At 41.1% G+C, this 20,610-nt stretch overlaps 1 protein-coding gene across 3 annotated transcripts in view; it reads right to left on the reverse strand.

Annotated features, from left to right (window-relative positions):
* Window positions 1-4,539: 4,539 nt before the first annotated feature.
* Window positions 4,540-20,610, reverse strand: part of LOC126504841 (disintegrin and metalloproteinase domain-containing protein 25-like) — a 34,360-nt gene continuing 18,289 nt past the window's right edge. For 2 of the 3 annotated variants that reach the window (XM_050147396.1, XM_050147395.1), the window contains one exon: window positions 4,540-7,008. In XM_050147396.1, coding sequence (XP_050003353.1) covers window positions 4,683-6,905 — 2,223 coding nt within the window. In that variant the 5' untranslated portion in view covers window positions 6,906-7,008 and the 3' untranslated portion in view covers window positions 4,540-4,682. The remainder of the gene's footprint in view (window positions 7,009-20,610) is intronic. The other variant, XM_050147397.1, reaches the window with a different exon arrangement.

The raw sequence follows: 20,610 nt of genomic DNA on the forward strand, positions 1-20,610 counted from the left end.
AAATAAAGCCATCAACTTAGCCGAGGCTGTGACGGGAAGGCCATCTAAAATCAGTAAAAAGCTTTCTTGGTGTCCTGGATCCCTTCTACTTATGCCAAGCTACCAAACATTTTTTGGCTTCACATAGTTTTCTTCCCAGAATAATCATCTGATTCTTCATATAGTCAGCCTTCAAGTTCTTTGAAGTTTTACATGGGTTCGTGTGTGTGTGTGTGTGTGTGTGTGTGTGTTTATGTGGATGCGTTCATGAATGAATGTGTGTGTGTAAGCCAAAGATCAACTTTGAGTGTCTACTTTGATCACTCTCCAAATTATGTTTTTCTTCCTTTGGAGTAAATAAAGTTCTTACTTTAATTCATTACAATCTGGATGATGACTTATGATGTCACTGTTTTTCTTTTTTAATGCTTTTATTTTTTTGTGTCTTTCCCATCATGCATCTCGATTCCACTCATTTCCTGTCCATTCGTACTCACCCTATGCCCTTGCAATGCCTTCCCCCCCAATAAAATAAAATAAAATTTAAAGAAAAAAAATTCATCATGGAAGCTGTAGTGTGACACAGTGAGCCACGCAGCACACCCTTTTATTCATATATCTTCACTTGCAAGAGTTCATTGCAAGTCAGTGGTCTGGTTTGAGGTCTCTGGTTTCTGCTACACCCTTGATGCTGGGCCCTCATTGGACCTCCTCTTGGTTATCCTGCTGTTGCCTTGTTTCACGGCGATCCTGTAGCTTCTGGTCTGCAGGAGTAGTGCCTTCACTCACTCCAGTAGATCATAGATGGGGCAGGGGGAGAAGATGTTGAGGTGGGACCACTCATAACCCTGGTTCTGGGCCTGGGTAGTTGCAGGGTTCTCCTGCCATCTTCAACACCAGGGTGAGCGCTCCAGCATTGGTGGGGCTAGTTAACCCCTGGCAGCAATGAGCAAGTGTCGGGGCCAGTTCTGCCTTCATGCCCTTAGGGTTGGTTCTCCCACACTTATACCATCAAGGCCAGTTTAATGATTTTGTCCAGGCAAGGTGCTGTATCACATTCCCATGTGCTGCCCCCAAATTATTTTTGACACAGGCTCTCTTAGCGATTTCAGGGGTTATTGATTTGGCTGGTCTGACCAATGATGTCTAGGTTCTTATACATCTCCATGACCCTCACCCCTGGGGTCATAGAATAATGTCACCATGTCCAGATTTTGTACTGGGACACAAAACAGGGCATGGTGTTTTTACCATAGGCACTTCTAACTATCTCTCTAGCTTCCTGATTGATTTTTAATGATAAAGCCTGCCTTTAAATAAATGATTCTTTTTTTTTTTTTAAAAAAAGACACCTTAATTAGCCAAACATAGCCAAATAGCATAAATGCTTTGTTGATCAAACATTTCTTTTTTTCTACAGGCATTGTGGTTTGTCACTCTGGGGTTCTGGATTCCTCAAAACACTATGACATGGACAAAGTGCAGAAATGTCTTTGCTATGGTACCACAAGAATAGCTTTTCCTCCTATTTACAATACTTATCCATCTGTCTTGGATGGTCTTCTTACCTTGGTCTATGGGTACACGCTTAATTTTGAAAGTACACTTTTGTTCATGTCTCCCCAGTAACAGTATCCCAAGCCATGTGATAATCAACTCAAGTCACTTCATTAGAAGAACCTTGAATACGATATACCTCTTTTGATCTCAAAGCTAAGCAACGTTGGGACTGGTTAGTGCTTGGAAGGGAGTTTTAATCCGCAAAAGCAGCCTCTAAATTCTCTTCTATGCCACATCAATCACTATTATACTGGCAAAGTAAACGAAATGAATTTGCTGAAGATATTCAAGCTATAATAAGAATAGAAAAGTTTGTGTCCAAGGAATTGTATAAATACAGTCAATTAGTCTCCAGGTAGATAGTCTAGGTTTTAGTCTACTTCCTCTGTTACACACACAAAAAAAAACACACACACAAAAAAAAGCTAGGTTCTCCCATTCAGCCATGGATGATCAAGGTTTGAGGTGAGTTTCTGTTCATCTTGGACAAGCTCTCCTCGATGCCCTCTATTGCACTGTTTCTACGTGGGCCTGGAGACTTTCAATGGCTGTATAGATGCCTACATCAATTCTGAAGGTGTGTGAGGATTAACATCTACAATCCACAGATTATTCCATTCTCTACCTTCTTGCCAAATTCAAGTTCTAAATCAAGGAAGTGTCCTAACAGAGACACTGTGCGTACTTGAGAGAAGCCCCTTCACGTTCTGTATTCGCATGCAATGTGGTCATGGAACTATAGATTTTAGATCTTGACCTTTGTCCAGAAGGCTCTATAAAATTCTCCAATTCATCAAATATTACTTGGGAATGATGGCACATGGTGCTGATGATAATTTCCATGATAACAAAAAATGCCCTGCTTGCGAATTTGTTGCTATAGACCACAGCAAAAGACCTGGACTTTCCCTGTCTTTCAGGGGAGATCCTTAGACTTCCTGTGCCAAATACCACCCTCAAATCCTGCGAGATCCCAGTAGGCACTGCTGAACAGAGGCAGGCTGGGCTGGCTCTGCTCATTTCAGATTGTGTCACACATTCCCATTGTGTGACATTTCCCTTGGTCTAGTTCTTCTCACCACCACAGAGATCCACTTTTATTAAATGATTTTTCTAAGCTTAATTGGGATCAATGATGTTATTCCCACAAGGAATGTGACAGTGAACCCTTCCTATATGTATTCTACCAGAATGTTTAGTATAATTGTTTGGAACCCATTTTTAAATGCATGTAAGTGTATGGATGTGGTTCGTGCATATGCATGTTTCTGTGTGAGCCTATGTAGCTGGGTAGAAGTAAGTGTACATGCACATAGGTGAGCATGTTCATGTGGAGACAGGAAAACAACTTCTGAGGACAGCCTCAGAAACTCTGCCCACTTCCCTGAAGACAAGGACTCTTGTCCTGGAGTTCATCAATTAGGATAGAATGGCCTTTGAGTGAACCCAGGAGTCTGCCTGTGTCTTCCTGCCCAGAACCAGAATCGCAGGCATCAGAGCCATCACAGCTGGACTTTTACCGTGGATTCTAGAGACCTCGGGTTCTCATAGTTGTGAGGCACGCACTCTTCTGATGGAGCGAACATTATAACCCTGCATCCTATACTACACAAAACATGGAAGGAGTTCAACTGTTGCTGATAATACCTTCTGTTTAGAGACTTTCAGAAATTCTACTCAAGTATAAGCTAAAGCTAAAAAAGTCCAAAGGTAGTAATATGAACAAGTGAAAATTAAAAATTTTTTTTGATGTGTGACTCTCAGACCTATAATGTTATGCTTGAATTATAACATGTAATATCTCTCCTGAGATACCAACACATTGCAAACTAGGTGGTGTGGGCACCACCTCTGGACTGGAGATCACCATGAAGACACTAAGGATATTCAGCACAGAGGTTGGGAGTGAGTTTGCTGGTTGTGGACACCTGGTGTCTGAAGAGGGTTTTGGCAGCCTTGGTGCTGGACCCTTTATGATTCAGGAAAGGATCAAAGACCCATGACTCAGCCCTTTGGAGTCAGGTTGTTTAGAAGTGGTTTTATATCTCTGGGGATGACAATAGTATTGCTTCAGCTAGCAGCTGAACTAGCAGCGACCACTCTTTACTCTATGAACCCCTATCAACACCACCTGACAGCCACTCCTGAGACAACTGAGTGAGGTCATCTAGAAGTCGCAAAGGCAGTGATACCTCCTGTTGCAGACACCTCCCTAGAACAGCTTTTAATGAATATGTGCTCGTTCAGTGTGACAAAGGGCAAGGCTTTCTACACATGGTGTAGGCCACATCCTGTAATCGAAGGTCAAAGACAGCTGCTGATGCCACACAGGTGAGAACTGCCATGGAGGCAACACTGACAGGAACTTCAATTAAACAGTTCCCCAGGTTTCCAGTCTCCCTTTGACTCCCCTGTAGGAAGAGTCCACTAGGGAGGACTCCTGATGTAGGTGGGTCTTCTATCTATCTGTTGTTTCATTGGTTAATTAATAAAGAAAACTGCTTGGCCTGATAGGTAGGCGGGGAAGATAGAACAGAATTCTGGGAGAAAGAAAGCTGAGTCAAACAGATGCTATAGCTCTCCTCTCTAAGATGGATGCAGGTAAAGATCCTTCCTGGTAAGCCACCATCTCGTGGTGCTACGCTCATTAATAGAAATAGGTTAATCAAGATGTGAGAGTTAGCCAGTAAGAGACTAGAGCTAATGGGCCAAGCAGTGTTTAAAAGAATACAGTGTCTGTGTAATTATTTTGGGTAAAGCTAGCCGGGTGGCGGGAAGCGGCCCACCACTCCTATTTCTACAGACTCTCAGAGAGCAAACAGGATCCAAAGAATCCTGTTCTCCATATGACAAGTGGCATAAAAAAGGAGAGGCAGTCTGATAATGAGAGAGGCAAAACCAAATACGCACTGGCAGGACCCCTGGGGTGGGCCTTTACTGAGAACACTGTAATATAGTGGGAAGTGAAGACATCAGTTAAGTAATAGGACCAAACTTTTATTGAATGATGAGTGTTTTTATCTTGAAATATCAATTTTTTTATGGTTTTGTTCCATGAATTCTTAAACAAGTGGTGCTTCAAGGGCCAAGTTAACACTTGGTAAGACATGAGATGTTTTAAGGGTTTGGGGTTCCTTTGGAAATTATGAGCTTTTGCTAGCAGTGCTGACATCACTGGATGTTTTGTCCTCTTCTGAAGTGGAAACACTGGCTTTTTCACTCCTAGGAGATATTGCATACTTACTACAAAGCCAAATTAACACAGAGAACGAAGCAGTAACAAAAAGAACAAGAATGATGAGTTTCCAATAATTTTTCTTGGGTTTCTCTAATTCTTTATATGGAGGGCCACTGTCAACGCTCCCTCCATAGCCACGGGAAAGGCAAAATGGTGGGTCCCACCCCAAGTTGCAGTGGCAATGGTGTAAATTATTGCAGACCCCTTTCAGATTGCAGGTCTCTGGTGAACAATCACTTACCCAAATTAATTTACTGACACACTTCCTATTCATGCACACATGCCCTGGACCGCATTCTGTGCCGTCTTTCACATGGCCATTGTCAGGTATTGTCATCCCCCAGTGGTAGTCAGTTCCCCAACAGGTGACACCATTGAGGTAAGTCCAGTGAACAGTGGAATGTGCTTTCATTAAAGGAACAACTTGTACATTCTCACACTGAACTCTCCCACAGAGGATGTCTGGGTCATTACATCTTATGTATGCGCCTCTGAATATACCACAGTTGCCAAACCGGTCACCTTGGCTGTTGATTTCCCTGTAGCATCTCTGAGTCGCGCTCCTGGCTTCTTTGCCAAAGATTTGCCGACACTGTTCATCTCGGTTATGACATCTCTTTTCGTAGCAGTAGCCACCATCTTTACAGGAGCTCCCATCAAGCAAATAGACATCATTAGGGCACTCGTGTGAATGTCCGTCACACCATTCTGGAAGGTCACATTCATTGTCCTGTACTCTGCACACGGTGGCTGATGGCATGATCTGGCAATGTTTGCAGCAAAGCCCAAAAGCACAGGAAGCTCCAGCTCTGAGGGTACAGCCTCTCATACAACATGGATCATTTTTACACATTTCTGAAGATCCACAATCACACTGCTCTCCGTCGTCAACTACACCGTTCCCACAGACTTTTAATTTGTGTTGGCTTACTGGCTTCTTTTCCTTGTGCATACAGTTGACAGCAGCATAAGCCGGCCAAAACTCAGCAAAACTGCAGTTGCTGAATTTGTAGATGCCACTGTTTGCTTCAGCCATTAAGCAGGCTTCCTTTCCACAGGTACAATAGTCATTATCATGCGACATACCCAAATTATGACCCATTTCATGTGCTATAATAAGTCCAAATTGAAAAATATCAGAGCCTATCAGAGAATCAACGCCACAATTAAGAGATGGAACACAAACAGTTCCAACATAGGCTAGGCCAAGATATATACCAAAATCATATCGCACAAAAAGATGGGCAATATCATTTGGAATTCGATTGTTAAGGACGACAGTTTTCCAAGAACAAAAATATGTCAGGAAGCCATCTATGCTAGTCGCTGTCACCTGGTTTCCTTCATTCCACATCTCAACTCCAGGTAAAACCACCTCAAGATCCAGCGGACGATAAATCATGTTTATCATGTCAACGATCATCAATATTTCCAGTAACACAAGTGACAGATTGCCATTCAGATAAAGAATTCGCTCATGGTCTACAACCAATGCCAGGTTAAGAAATCGCTTGTGGGTCCACCAGCCCTCATAGTTGCTTTGCATCAGCGTGGGGTTATCATTCTCTTGAAGCTTCCTTTGCCTTGCTATCTCTTCCTCTGTTAATGCACATCTCATGGGGCGTAGCTGTGTCTCCTCGCTGCCCATCTTGTAAACCAAATGTTCAAATGTAGACGAAAGGTTCTTGGGCTTGACTTCATATACTGTCCCATTTATCTGTAATATTCCACGAAAGCCCCCCAAACAGGTGGTAAGCGCCACTATTGATTCTGCATCTCCATCCACATAGCCATGGTAGTAGCAATTGTTCTGGACAAAGGGCTGGTCCTGGTGTAGAGCACCTTGTTCCGTGTAGGTGAATACAGAGAGGTGTCTAGACATTGAAAACTTCTTAGCTTTCATGTAAATAAGATGCCTCTGGCCCTCAAAGTGCAGGCTATAGATCAGCCATCCCATAGCCTGCATTGTTCTGTTGCCTCTGACCCTTAAGGGTATCATGACTTCTGGGAGATTGGTGTGTTGAGCATGCCCAGGGACGGGCCATGTTGAGAGAATGATTAAGATCTCCAGCCAGAGTTGCAGATGACTTATCCTCGTGTGCACCACAGTCTCCCTTATAGCCTGCATGTCTACATAGACATCAAAGGAGAATGCCCTTGTCTTGGTTGCATGCAGTTCTGACTCTTAATGGTCTGTCTTCTGGCTGAGTGGATGCATTAGTGCAGCAAGTCTGAATGATAAAGAAAGCAGACATGAGTACCTTAGTTATAGGCAGGCCAAGGTAGAAGAGAAAGAGCCAGGTATGAGATTAAATGGATTAGTTATTGGTTTACAGCACAACTTCGCATCTGATTTGCATTTGACTTCTGTTTAATTTTGTTGAAGTACAATCTAGAGGTATAAGTCAGAATTATAATTAACCACTGTTGTTACTTTCTGGATCTATATAAAGAACTCATGGATTTGACCTGTTGTTATAAATATATGAGTTCACATACCTACAATAAATATTTAATGCTTAAGTTGTCAATATACAGTGACCACATTTATCATATTTCTATGAAGCAATATTGATGTCTAGATATCAACTTGGAATACATACAAAGTGTTCTTTCAATTTGCAACCATTAATTTTTCAGTAAATTTACTTAGGAGAGATCTGTAAACACTGCTCACATTGCTTTTTAAGCATCAGTTTATTACACACACAGACACACACACAGAATCATCTCTGTACCATAAACCATAACTTTATATATCTATCTTCACTTTTATGCACTTGAAAATGCCAAAGCATCACTTCCAAAAGCCCATGATTTCAGAATTCTTAAGTCCTGGTGGGAAAGCTACTGATGTCTTGTTACTAAATAAACCTGATATTTTTTTCTACTTGTGTTCTATGCTTGTGTTCATAGTCAGTCAGTGCAGCCGTGAGCCTCAGAGAAGCTCCTGCTTGCAGTTTGTTCCTGGAAACATGATATTTAGGTAAGATAATCTGATACCTTAGTTGAAGGATAAATTCATTGAGAAATGTATTTAAAACACGTCCCATGCTTCTTTAATAATTTTTACTTGTTTTCATGTTGTTTCTTAATTTTACGAATTTTTTTTAACTCAAGACATAGGAACACAGATGAAAATTGACATTGTTCATTTTTTTACATGTTGTTTTTATTATTGAATTTAAGTCAAAGTATATTAACTTGTAAAACCAAGAAGTTTTCAATGAATTCTTTTTTACTCAACATTGGAGTTTTAAACAAATTATTTTCCTGAATATTTGTTTTGTTGCTAAATATACATATATGGGATCTTGTTTCCAGTCAAACACAAATCTCATTTTTAGAATAATCATAGTGCTTTGATGAATTGGATAAAGTCATCCAGGACAACATATTAGAGGCTTGCAAACCTGAAGAGATGGCTTAGCACACGAGTTGATAGTGGGGCAAGCGTGAGGATTGAGTTTGCATCACCGGAACTCATGTTTCTACATCAGGGGTGGTGATTTCTGTCTGTGAACCCAAATCTAGCAAACAAGTCCACACAGCTGAGTGAACAGAAGCAGAGACATTCCTGGGAATTTTTGGCCACACAGTCTCACTACATTAGTAAGTGCTGTGAGCACTAAAAGATCTGTCCTGAATGAAATGAGGTGAGTAAGGACAAAAAGGTATCCAACATCTACCTGTGCCTATTCACATGTGCTTTTATGTGCACTCACAAGTGAACATTCACAAGTGAGCACAGGTATACAACACACACACATTCACACATTCTAGGCTTATTGCAGAAAATGTTTCGGGAACATAGCAGAAAAGAGGAAGAGAAAAGAAATTTCTGGCAGTGATATTTCTAAATTGTGAATAACATCCGTAATGCTACCATCTGTTTTCCATGTCTTTGTGATTTATTGTTGTTGTTATTTGGAGTTTTTAAGATAGGATTTCAGTATATGACTGTGAGAATTTGGTTTCATGGTCTTTTAGCCTGCAGCTGTCACACAAGGGCTAGGATTATAGACATGCACCATCATATTGCTTTCCATGCTCTGATGGCAAACATTGATTTATTATTGATGTAAAACTCTTACTAATTAACTTAACCAATATAAATTCATCATAATTTACCCTTTAAATGTTGCCATGCAATCTTCTCAAAGGAAAACAAAAGAATACACTCTGGATTGTCTTTGTTCTGCCTACGATATTTTATAAAATGGCTCAACATGCCATAGTTCCTGAGTGACTATGACATCATTTATACCTTGTGCTGAATGAGTCAGAAACCTTAAATCTGGCATTCGAAATCTTCTGTCCACTGTTTCTTTTCATAGCCTCATCAAATTAACCCACCAATCCTTGTACTGCAGTTAGTACCTAACATTTTTTTTTTCTGAAGCAGTGTCTAGTTCAGTGTTAGGCAAGAATAGCCACACATTCAAAATGTTTAGGATGCGCAGTCAAGCGAGTAGAGCAGAATAGAAAAGAAGATGGTTATAATCCTTTATATCTGACAAGGTCTGCAATACTGGGTAAGGATCACATTGTGTGTTCTTGTGTGGAATCATCGTCTAATTATTTGTCCTCCTATTGTTTTTTTTTTTTTTTTCGAGGCAGGGTTTCTCCATAGCTTTTGGTTCCTGTCCTGGAACTACCTCTTGTAGACCAGGCTGGCCTCGAACTTACAGAGATCCGCCTGCCTCTGCCTCCCGAGTGCTGGGATTAAAGGCGTGCGCCACCACCGCCTGGCTGTCCTCCTATTCTTTACGGCTACTTATTGAATGACTTACTGGCAGGTCAAGTAACAATGTCCATCATCTTTTCTAATGATAGCTTCTTTCATGCCTCATTGGAAACACAGATTATTTTTGAGGCTCTACACGACAAAGGGAATATTCATCCCCACCTTCCTTTTTTCTTTCACATGGTTGAGTTCTAGATTGAACTGCTTGGTAACAAGAAACTCTCCGGCTGTAGAACCTGGCAACTGGCTAAGATTCTACTCTGCTCCTTTACCATCTCAACCTGCTTGCTTCCTATTGACTCCTCGGTATGAGTAATCAGATTTTCTATTATGCGTCAATAACTTTTCAAAATGAATTAATCTCATTTCTTTACTATCATTCTGCATTTCCTCCATAAGTCATATAATTATTATACCTTCTGTACTTTTGCTTATGTTGCCAACGTGGCTTCAGCTTATTCTCAACCTATAGGCAAAAGGCAAGCGTATAACTGTCTTCATTAAATGACATCATAGATCAAATGGACTTAAGAGACAGCAACATAATAATCCACCTAACGAGTACAGAATACGTAACTTCTAAGCATATATGATGTTTTCTCTAAGATAAATATTAGCACAAAATGGGAGTCTTAAGAAATATCTGAAAACTGAATAATTGTTTGTTTTCGATCTGATCACACACAATGAAGTGAAACCACAAAATACCGCATGAAACTATCAAACACACATAAACTCTGGAAAATTCAATAAAGATCACACTGAATGATGCAGGGGTTATTAAAGAAATCAAGGAACATCTAGAAATGAATGAAGATAAACATAGCGTTAAAAGATGATCAAATGAAATGAAATCAGTCAGAAAAGAAAAGTATATGGAACCTTGGGCCTACGTTTACATATCACAGAGACCTCAAATAATATATACCTATGGACTTTGTAGAGCCAAGAACAAGGTGAACCCTAAATTAGTAGTTTAAAATAAATAATTCAGGGCAGAAATAAAAGAAAAGAAATAAAAAATACAAAAATTTAGTGAAGCAAACAGTTACATTTTTGAAAGATAAACAAGATCAATAACCTTTGTGAGCCACAATCCAAATTAATTAAATGAGAGATGAAAAGAGAATCATTATGACAGCCATGAAGGAAATTCAGAACACCATTAGGATATATATTAATACAAACTTTCCACCAAGCTGGAAAATCTAAAAGAAATATAAATGGATGACTTTCTAGAGGCATAAGACCTGCCAAAATAAACCAAGGTGACAATGCCCCCAAGTAGACATCTTATGCCACCAAGTAAAATCTCTAGTGCCAGGAATGGGTTACCTCGTGTTGAGTCATTTGCCAAACAAGTACAAAATTTCATGAGCTCTTGCTAAGGCTGCTAATGGCTTTTTACAACCTGATGATAAGGCCAGCTGCAGAGGACACACATGTTACCAAGCATAGAGAGTTTGAGCTTGTGCCCAGGTAGAAGCTTCACCCGACTGATAGCGTTCATGGTGCTGGAAGGTACTCTGTGCATTACAGGAGACAGGTAATCCTCAGTATCACCCAGCTACCAACACTGGGACCTACCTCGGTAATTTACCTGCAAGATATACTTGTGTAATCATGTGCAAATATCATGCAAGTAACCAAGTGCTTTTTCTAAATTTTTGCATTCGTTTTACATACCAGTCACAGTTCCCCCTCTCTCCCTTCTCTCCCCTCCTCTCGCTCCCTCTACCTCTTTCAACCCACCCCTCATCCACTCCTCAGAAAGGGTAAGGTATCCCATGGGGAGTCAACAATGCCTGGTAGGTTCAGTTGAGGTAGGAACAAAACCCCCTTCTTCCACCCTGCCCCCCCCCCCCCCCCCCCCCCCCCCCCCNTCCTCAAGGTTGAGGCTATGGAGAGATCCACAGCTAAGCCCCAGTCCAGTCAAAGAGAGGGAGGGGGGATTTTGTAAGCAAGGGGGTCAAGAGCAGGACAGAAAACCCACAGAATCAGCTGATCTGAATTTGTGCTTTCTCACTGACTCTGGACCAACAGCTGGGGAGCCTGCCTGGGATCTAAGTAGGCTCTCTGCATGGGGTGACAGTTGTATAGCCTGGTCTGTTTGTGGGAACCCTGGCAGTGGGCTCACTCCACATGCTTTTTAAAAATTAGATTTAAAGTTCACTCCATGAGATGGAACAGACACAAGACACAGCTAAAGTGTCTGAGAACCTGATGTTAGATAGATAGGTCATGAACCTAGGAGAAAATCTAATGCTGTTATTCTGATAAAAGACCATAGCAATGAAATGACTCCTCTTAGCATACTGCTGGGCCCATAAGATCAATGCCTTCTTAATCTTCATCAGAGAAGATTCTTTTTGCAGTCGATGGGAATTAACACACCTGGACAGTGTGAAGAAAGTGACTTTGGAGGACTTATTCCAACATCAGATGTTTCTCTCAAACCCCTTCCCTCAAGGCTTAAGGATCTGTGTGGAAAATGAGTCAGAAAAACTCTTTAAGAGGTAGAAGTGATGGATGACTTAACCAGTCAGGACACGGATACATATAAACTCACAGAGACTGAAATCACATGTAGCCCTGAGTAGGCACTGCTGAACAGAGGCAGGCTGGGCTTACTCTAATCATTTCAGATTGCTCTCAGTGTCTGATGTTTTTCTTAATCTAAATCTTCTCATCAGCATGGGGATCTGCTTCTTTATAACATTTTTTTTGTAATGTATGATTATTGGTATTATTTCCACAGGAAACATGACAATGAATCCTTTGGAATGTCTGCATAGAATTAGAGTATTGCAGTCTTCTTGATTCTGTTTTCATATGTGGCATGTGCAAATACATGTTTGTGTGTGAGCAGAGCAATTGTGTGAACGTGCACATGCACATATGTGAGCATGTTCAAGTGGAGACAGAAAAGCAACCTCTAGTGGCAGCCTCAGAAACTCTGCCCACTTCCTTAAGGACAAGGACTCTTGACCTGGAGTTCATCAGTTAGGACAGAATGGCCTTTGAGTGACTTCAGGAGTCTGCCTGTGTCTCCCTGCCCAGAACCAGGATCGCAGGCACCAGAGCCACCACACCTAGTCTTCTCCCATGGATTCTAGAGACCTCGGGCTCTCATAGTTGTCAGGCAGGCAGGCACTCTATGGATGGAGCAAGTTTTATAGCCGTGCATCCTATACTACACAAATAATGTAAGGAGTTTAATTGCTGCTGATAATACCTTTTGTGTAGAGACCTTTAAAAATTGCCTCTGGCTGCTAGCAACCACTGCCTACTCCGTGAGCCACCCACGACGCCACCTTACAGCCACTCCTGAGACACCTGAGTGAGACGTTGCAAAGGCAGTGATCTCTTCTGTCGCAGATCCCTCTGTGGTACAGGTTTTAATGAATACGTGCTTGTTCAGTGTGACAAAGGGCAATGCTTTCTGTGGGTGCACACATGGTGTAGGCCACATCCCGTAATCAAAGGCCAAAAGACAGCTGCTGATGCCACACAGGTGAGAACTGCCACGGAGGCAACACTGACAGGAACTTCAATTAAACAGTTCCCCCCCAGGTTTCCAGTCTCCCCTTGACTCCCCTGTAGGAAGATTCCACTAGGGAGGACTCCCAGTGAGCAAACAGGATCAAAGAATCCTGTTCTCTGTATGACAATCATCATAGAAAGGGGAGGCAGTCTGGAATTGAGAGAGGCAAAAGCAAACACACTTGCAGGATCCCTGGGGTGGGTCCTTATTGAGAACACCGTAAGATAGTGTGAAACACTAAAATTGCTAAAAGTAAAGAACATTAGTTATGAATACCGGTGTTTTTGATCCTGCAGTATTATATTAAATATCCCTAGGATGTTGTATTCGTGAATTCTGAAATACGCAATGCTTCATATGCTAAAATGGTAAGACATGGAAAACTTCCTAAGATTTGGTGCTGTGAAATTATAAACTGCTATTCCACCTCAAGTGCTCTTAGCTAGCTTTGAACTTTTCTTCCTCGTTGGAAGTGGACACACTGCGTTCTTCCCTTAATGATGATATTACATACCTATATAAAAGCCGTGTTAATGCAAAGAATAAAAATAACAAAGAGGATCAGAAAATCATTCGCATTATTTTCCGTGTTTTCCTCTGTCCTCAGGTGGACAGCCACTGTCAACGCTCCTTCCACTGCCACATATGCGGGTGGGCGCCTCCCAAAAGCCAAATGTGAAGACCTCACAGAGTAACATTATCCTCTGCGATGGCTTTTCCTTAAGATGAAAAACAAAAGCAATGGTGTCCCCTTCTCTTCTCTCCCACTCAACGTGGTACCGGAAATCTTAGCCATCAAAACTGGACAATAAATAGAAATAAAACCATCAGATTGGAAAGGGATAACTGAGGTTCTTGGTTCACTGACAGCATGATCACACAGGTGGGAAATTCCATCAGGGGAGCAATTAGATTTAAAAGATGAATTCCCCATTAGTTCAAAGGGATCAGACAAGCATCTGACAAAATAGAATCCTAGAAAAACATTGTGACTTTCCATAAAAACGTAGGGATTATAGCAAAGGACTCAACGGCTTTTGATACTTTCTTCCTCTAGTGAAATGTGTAATTATCAAAACCAAATTTCTTGTAGGGTGATAGTAGGGGATTTTAACTGCAGGGAAAAAAATGTACAAGCGAACTTGAAGAAAGACTCTCAGATAGGACACACTTAAAATATAAGAAATAAGACAGGGAAGTTAATAATATCATGCGAATTATGAAACTCTGTGTAAAGCACAGGACGGAAATCAAGGATTCTCCATTTAAGAAAATTAGTAGTGGGAGGCCAGGATGGCTGATCAGTTACGTGTATACCATTCACCAGAGGAGTAGAGTCTGGTACACAGCATCCATGTTGTGTGACTCATAGAGCCTGTAACTCCAGCTCCAGGCAATCTCATATACTCTTCTGGTCTTCATAGGGACCTGCACATACTTGGTACATCACACACATACATATGCACACATAAACACCTTCCCTCACACACACAAATAAAAGTAAAATAACTTTTCTAAAGATGTTGACAAACTGGTCTTTGAACATGATTCCTAGTCTGTTTTCTATTTTTGCAGTCTTTGAGAAAAGAATATAAAGGCTATTATAATTTTTAATATAATTCATAAAAATAGAATAATGTATATATTAATTAATCTAAATATTACCTTATTTTGCATTTCCCTTTCTCTATCATTCTTGTGGAAATGTTGTCAACAGCCAGTCTACCAGTTAAGTAACTCTTATTTGTTTTATTTTTTAAAATAATCTTTTTTATTTTATCCACCAATCCCAGTTTCGTCTCCCATCTGAAGATACACTCTTCAGAAAGGTGAGACCTCCCATGGAGTATCAACAAAATCTGTCACATCACTTGAGGCAGTACCAACTTCTACCTGCACACACACACACACACACACACACACACACACACACACACACACGTATCTAGGCTCAGGAAGTTATCCTTCTGCTGTGGGAGCTCCTTCCACTTCTTCAGCCAATATTCTTTAAGATACCAGCCCATTTGAGTGTGGGCTCTTATACTATAAATGCAGCTGCAAATCCTGTGCTTGCTCTCTTGCTCCCAGCTCTCACTTCTGGCTGCTAGACTCTGTTCCTGTTTGCCATTCTGCAGAGGATTGTGATCTAGGACAGTGATCTGTAAGTCTCCCCTAAATAAATAACCCTTTATTATACGTAATTCTGAACTAGTGTGGGATTATTTTGTATCTTCCACCATCATCCCTCCATAAGGAATGGGCTCCAAAAAAAGGATAAAGCCTGATCCCACTGACAGTGGCCCCATCAACTGCCAAGCCACAGAACTGTCACCCACATTCAGGGGACCCAATTCAGTCCTATGCAGGTTCCCCAACTGCCAGTCCAGAGTCAGTGAGCTCCCACTAGCTTGGGTCAGCTGTTTCTGTGGGTTTCCCCATCATGTTCTTCACCCCTTTGCTCATTTTACCACTCCTGCCTCTCTATGACTGGACCCCAGGAACTTGGCCCTGTACTTACTTGTGGATCTCTGCATCTGCTTCCATCAATTACTGGTTGAAGGTTCTGTGATGGCAATTAAGGTAGTCATCAATCTGATTGCAGGGGAAGTCCAGTTCAGGTACCCTCTCCACTATTGCTTAGATACTTAGCTGCGATCATCCTTGTGGATTCCTGGGATTTCCCCTAGTGCCAGGTTCCTCACTAAGCCCACAATGGCTCCCTCTGTCAAGATATATCTTCCCTTGCTCTCCCTCTCTGACATTTCCTCCAATTTGACCTTCCTGATCCCCTATGGTCTCCTTCCCAGCTCCCTTTCTTCTCCCTTCCCTTCTCCCCTTTCACTCTCCACCCTTCCCCCCATGCTTCCAATTTACTCAAAATACCTTGTCTATTTTACCTTCCCAAGGGGATCCATGTACATCTCTCTTAGGGTCCTCTTTGTTTCCTGGATTCTCTAGGCTTGTGGACTGTAGGCTGGTAATCTTTTGCTTTATGTCTAATATCAAATTATGAGTGAATACCTACCGTGTTTGCCTTTCTGGGTGTGGGTTACCATGCTCAGGATAGTTTTCCTAGTTCCATCCACTTGTAAGCAAATTATATTCAACAAAATCATAGAAGAAAATTTTCCTGCCCTAAAGATGGACAAACTTATGAAAGTACAAGAAACTTACAGAAAACCAAATACTGGACCAAAAATGAGTCCCCTCAACACATAATAATCAAAACACTAAACATACAGAATAAAGAAAGAATATTAAGAGTTGCAAAGGAAAATAGCCAAATAACATATCAGAACTATCAGAATTATACCCGACTTCTCAATAGAATCTCTGAAAGTCCAGAATGTTCAGTTAAGTAACTCTTCATCCTTATCTGCCCAACCTAAAGAATTCTTATTTTCATTTATAGTTATTACCTCTAAAAAATCAATTCAATAGTTTATAATTCAGTGATAATATTATATATTATCTGTTGTATCTTGTACATTTTTGATATGAAAAGGTAAGAGGAATAATGGGGAGGTTTAAGTGATGAGAAGGATAGAAGGGCAGGAAAGAGTAGGGTACAAGGGAGGGACATCCAGCGCTAAATATGTTTGAAACAACCACATGGAAATCTACTATATTATATTGTATGTAATAGTAAATTTTTATATATGAGTAAAAAATGGAATTACCATATATAGTAGATTGTGCTTATTCAAGAAGCTATAGGTTGCCAAATAAAAACTTCATTGTCAGGTATGGCAATAATGCCCTCAGGTTGGTCTTAGGAGTTCCACAGACCACCCAAACAATACAGGCTATTGTCATTGCTCTTGGTTGCTGTGGCGATTCAAATGAAAATGCCTCTATAGGCTTCTATATTTTCATTCTTAGTCCCCAGTTGATGAACTGTTTGGATAATTAGGAGGTATGGCCTTGTTGGAGGATGTGCCAGGCTTTTTCATTTGGGCCAACAACTAGCTCCCATATCATGACCAGGAGACTGTTTATTGGTTTTGAATGCTTGGCCTAGCCTCGCTCTTTTCTGGCTAGCTCTTTTTACTTAGAAAGCTCTTTCTACCTACCATGTGCCTCAGGGCTTTTACCTTTGCTCACTTTCTTGCTCTCTCTGTGCCTGGCTTCTTACCCTGGGTGTGTCTTTCTTTCGCTCCTCCTGCTTCTCCCGTTCTTCTTTCTCCTTTCTCTCTAGCCTAGATTTCCCCTCCTATTTATTTTCTTTCCCAGACAACCCCACCTATTCTTTCTTCTGCCTAGCAATCGGTTGGTCAGCTGTTTATCAGGTGCCTTAGGCAGGCAAGGTGAAACAGATGCAACAGATCTTTACATAATTAAAGAAATACAGTATAAACAAATGTAACACACCTTTACACAGTTATAGTAATATCCTGCAGCATAAACAAATGAAACACATCTTTACCTCATTCAAATAATATTCCACAAAAGAAGGAATGTCCCTGCTAATTTTATAAATCACTTATGCCTTGTTAACATCGAGCCGGCCAGTTTTATGTCAACTTGAAACAAGCTAAAGTCAACTGAAAAGAGGGAGTCTCAGTTGAGAAAATCCACACTCCCCCCATAAGATTCATCTGTAGGGAGTTTTCTTATTAGTGATTGATGGGGGAGGGACAGGCTATGGCATGTGGGGCCATCCCTGGGTGAGTAAACAAATCAGGCTGAGTAAACCAAGAGGAACAAGTCAGTAAGCAGCACCCTGCTATGACCGTTACACCCTTTCTCGCCAGTAACGTGATCTGAAATCTCAGTGTGTCTAGCAAGAATGAGGACAACTTATGCAGCATCTTGTTTGTGTGGTTTTCTTGTTTTAATTTTTATTATTATACCATCTCCTTAGAGATGTTTTCTGTAACTCTGTCCTGTATCACTCTTAACTGCTGTCTTACATTAAATTGCTAAGCACAACTTTTATTCTCAGTTAAGACTTACCGGGGCCGAGAACATGGCCCAGTTAATAAAGCACCTTGCACCCGCTGCACCAGCGTGAGTATCTGAGTTTGGATACCTAGAACCCATGTAAGAAGCTGCCATCTAGCGTGTTTCTGTCATCCCAGCTCTGGTGAGGCAGAGACTGGCATCTCTCAGAAGCTCATTGATTAATCAAGCTTAGCTGAATCAATGAGCTTCAGGTGCAGTGAGAGGCTCTCACAAAACAAACAAGCAAACAAAAGCAAATTTAACTAAAGCCAACAATTAGCAAGAAGGACTTCATAAAATGGGAAAACTCCTGTCCATTGGAAGAGTTATTAGAGTCAAGAAAAAGCTAAGGGGATTTGAGAATCTGCTAACTGACCATCGGACAGAGGATTAGTATATAAAGTACTCAAAAAGCAAAGGGTCAAGAGAACAAAGAGCCTAATTAAAAAGTTGGCTGTGTTTCTGAACAGAGAGTTCTCAAAAGAAGAAAAAAATGCCTGAGAAATATCTCAAAATTTTTTCATCATCCTTGTCAATGAGGTAAATTCAAACAAAAACAACTTTGAGATTTTATTTCACCCCAGTCAGAATGTCACAGATCAGCCAAACAAATGCTGGAGAGGATGTGGGGAAAGGGGGACCCTTACCACTTGGTGGGAATACAAATTGATGTGTGCCCCGTGTGTATGTGTGTGTGTCTGTCTGTCTGTCTGTGTTTGTGTAGTTTAAGCCAAGATATTCCATTATTCCACTTGTGTTGACAGTGTTTCCAGAAAGAGTTATAGAGTGTCTAATAAAAACCACAGTACTAGGCATGAGAAACTCTCTACTGAGCTGTTGGTCGAGTGTGATCACAGGATTCCCAAAACAACATAGGTTGCTGCTGTTGCTCTTCCCTGCTTTGCTGAGGTTTGAAGATAAGTCCCGACTGCCGAATCCTTCTTTCTTTACATTTATTTCTATGGTGGTGGGGCTGGAACTCAGGGCCTTGTGAGTACTAAAAAGCTGCTCTACTAGTAAGCTATAGCCCAGACATTTAAGTTTACTTTTTCAAGGATTTTGTCACAGCGGTGTAAAGCACTAGTACAGTCTCTACCATGTAAAGACTCCCTGTGTATTTCTCAAGCTTCTGGCCAAATACAAGTTCAAAGTCAAGTAGGTTTTCTAATAGTGAAACTACACCTGCTTTCCACAAAAGCACCTTTTAGTATATGGTATATTTAGGATATAACAAGATTTATGAAAATATCTGTTATCTCAGTTAGTATCCCTGAAACGCACCAAATTCTGCAAATATAACTCGGAGAAAACTACCTTACAGGTAATTGAGTATTACTAATGGAGTGCAGTGTAAGTACTTACAGGAAAGGGTTGAGATAGGAGCGGCGGGGCTGCGTCCCCAGCACCCGGCCGCCCACATGCATGGCTGGCTTATGCCCCGAAATAATTACATGGAAACTGTATTCTTTTAAACACTGCCTGGCCCGTTATCTGTAGGCTCACATTGGCTAGCTCTTACATATTAATCTAACCCATTTCTAATATTCTGTGTAGCTCCACGAGCTGGCTTACCAGGAAAGATCTTAACCTGCGTCTGCCTGGAGTGGGAGAATCATGGCGACTCCTGACTCAGCTTCTTTCTCCCAGCATTCTCTTCTGTTTACTCCACCCACCTAAGGGTTGGCCTATCAAGGGGACCTAGGCAGTTTCTTTATTAGTTAACCAATGAAAGCAACAGATAAGATACAAGACCCACCTCCATCAGGAAAGGGTTTTTTGTATCTCTGGTCAGGAGTCCTCTCCTCTGCCTGAGCCAAATCCTATTCTCAACTCACGTATACTGAGTACATCAAAGAAATGAGTGGAAGACAAAAGTATTTCAAAATGATTTTCTATATATAAATATAAGTTTATTTGGTCATCCATTTGATCACAGTTCTCCCCAACCTTTGCAATGTGGTTTTTAAAGTTTGATTAAGAGTTGGGGATTTTATTTGAGGAGGAAACATGATTCAATAATATTTACACCATCCAACATAACCTTCTTTAAGTACATCGGCATGACTATTTTAAAAGCACAAGCGACAGTAATTGTGTGGCCTGATTTTAAAGGAATTCTACCCATGTCTAAATCATGTACCCAAGATCTAATGGGCAGTAATAAAATTCTCTGATGAATTTTACCAAGGTATGTTCTGAATCACACATAGTTCAATGCCCTAATGAAGAACATCTTTGAGTTAATCATAAGTTGGTAAATAAAACGTATTTTTCTCACCACTGTGACTAGAGGTCAAAAGGAAGAGCTCGGAAATGCTCAAAAGAGAGCTGTAGTTCATTCCACTATTCTAAGGCCCAGATATTTAAGGAGGAGACATGGTTATCTTACCTCCAGAATTTCACAGAGAATTTGAGCATTTGGTACACACAGCTGTGGCGTTAAGTAGTTTGATACTGTTCTGGATCCCTAAAGCTGACAACACTGTAATGTGGGGGACAGATAATGAATATATAACCACGTTCAGATCCTAAAACCTGCTGGTGCTCCCAAGACGAGAGTTGAGGCTGGACTAACGCTGGCAGCAACTCCAATCAAAC

This window comes from Alexandromys fortis, unplaced genomic scaffold, assembly GCF_014885135.2.
Source record: "Alexandromys fortis isolate MF-2015 unplaced genomic scaffold, M_Fortis_MF-2015_v1.1 scaffold_32, whole genome shotgun sequence".
Taxonomy (NCBI): Eukaryota; Metazoa; Chordata; class Mammalia; order Rodentia; family Cricetidae; genus Alexandromys; species Alexandromys fortis.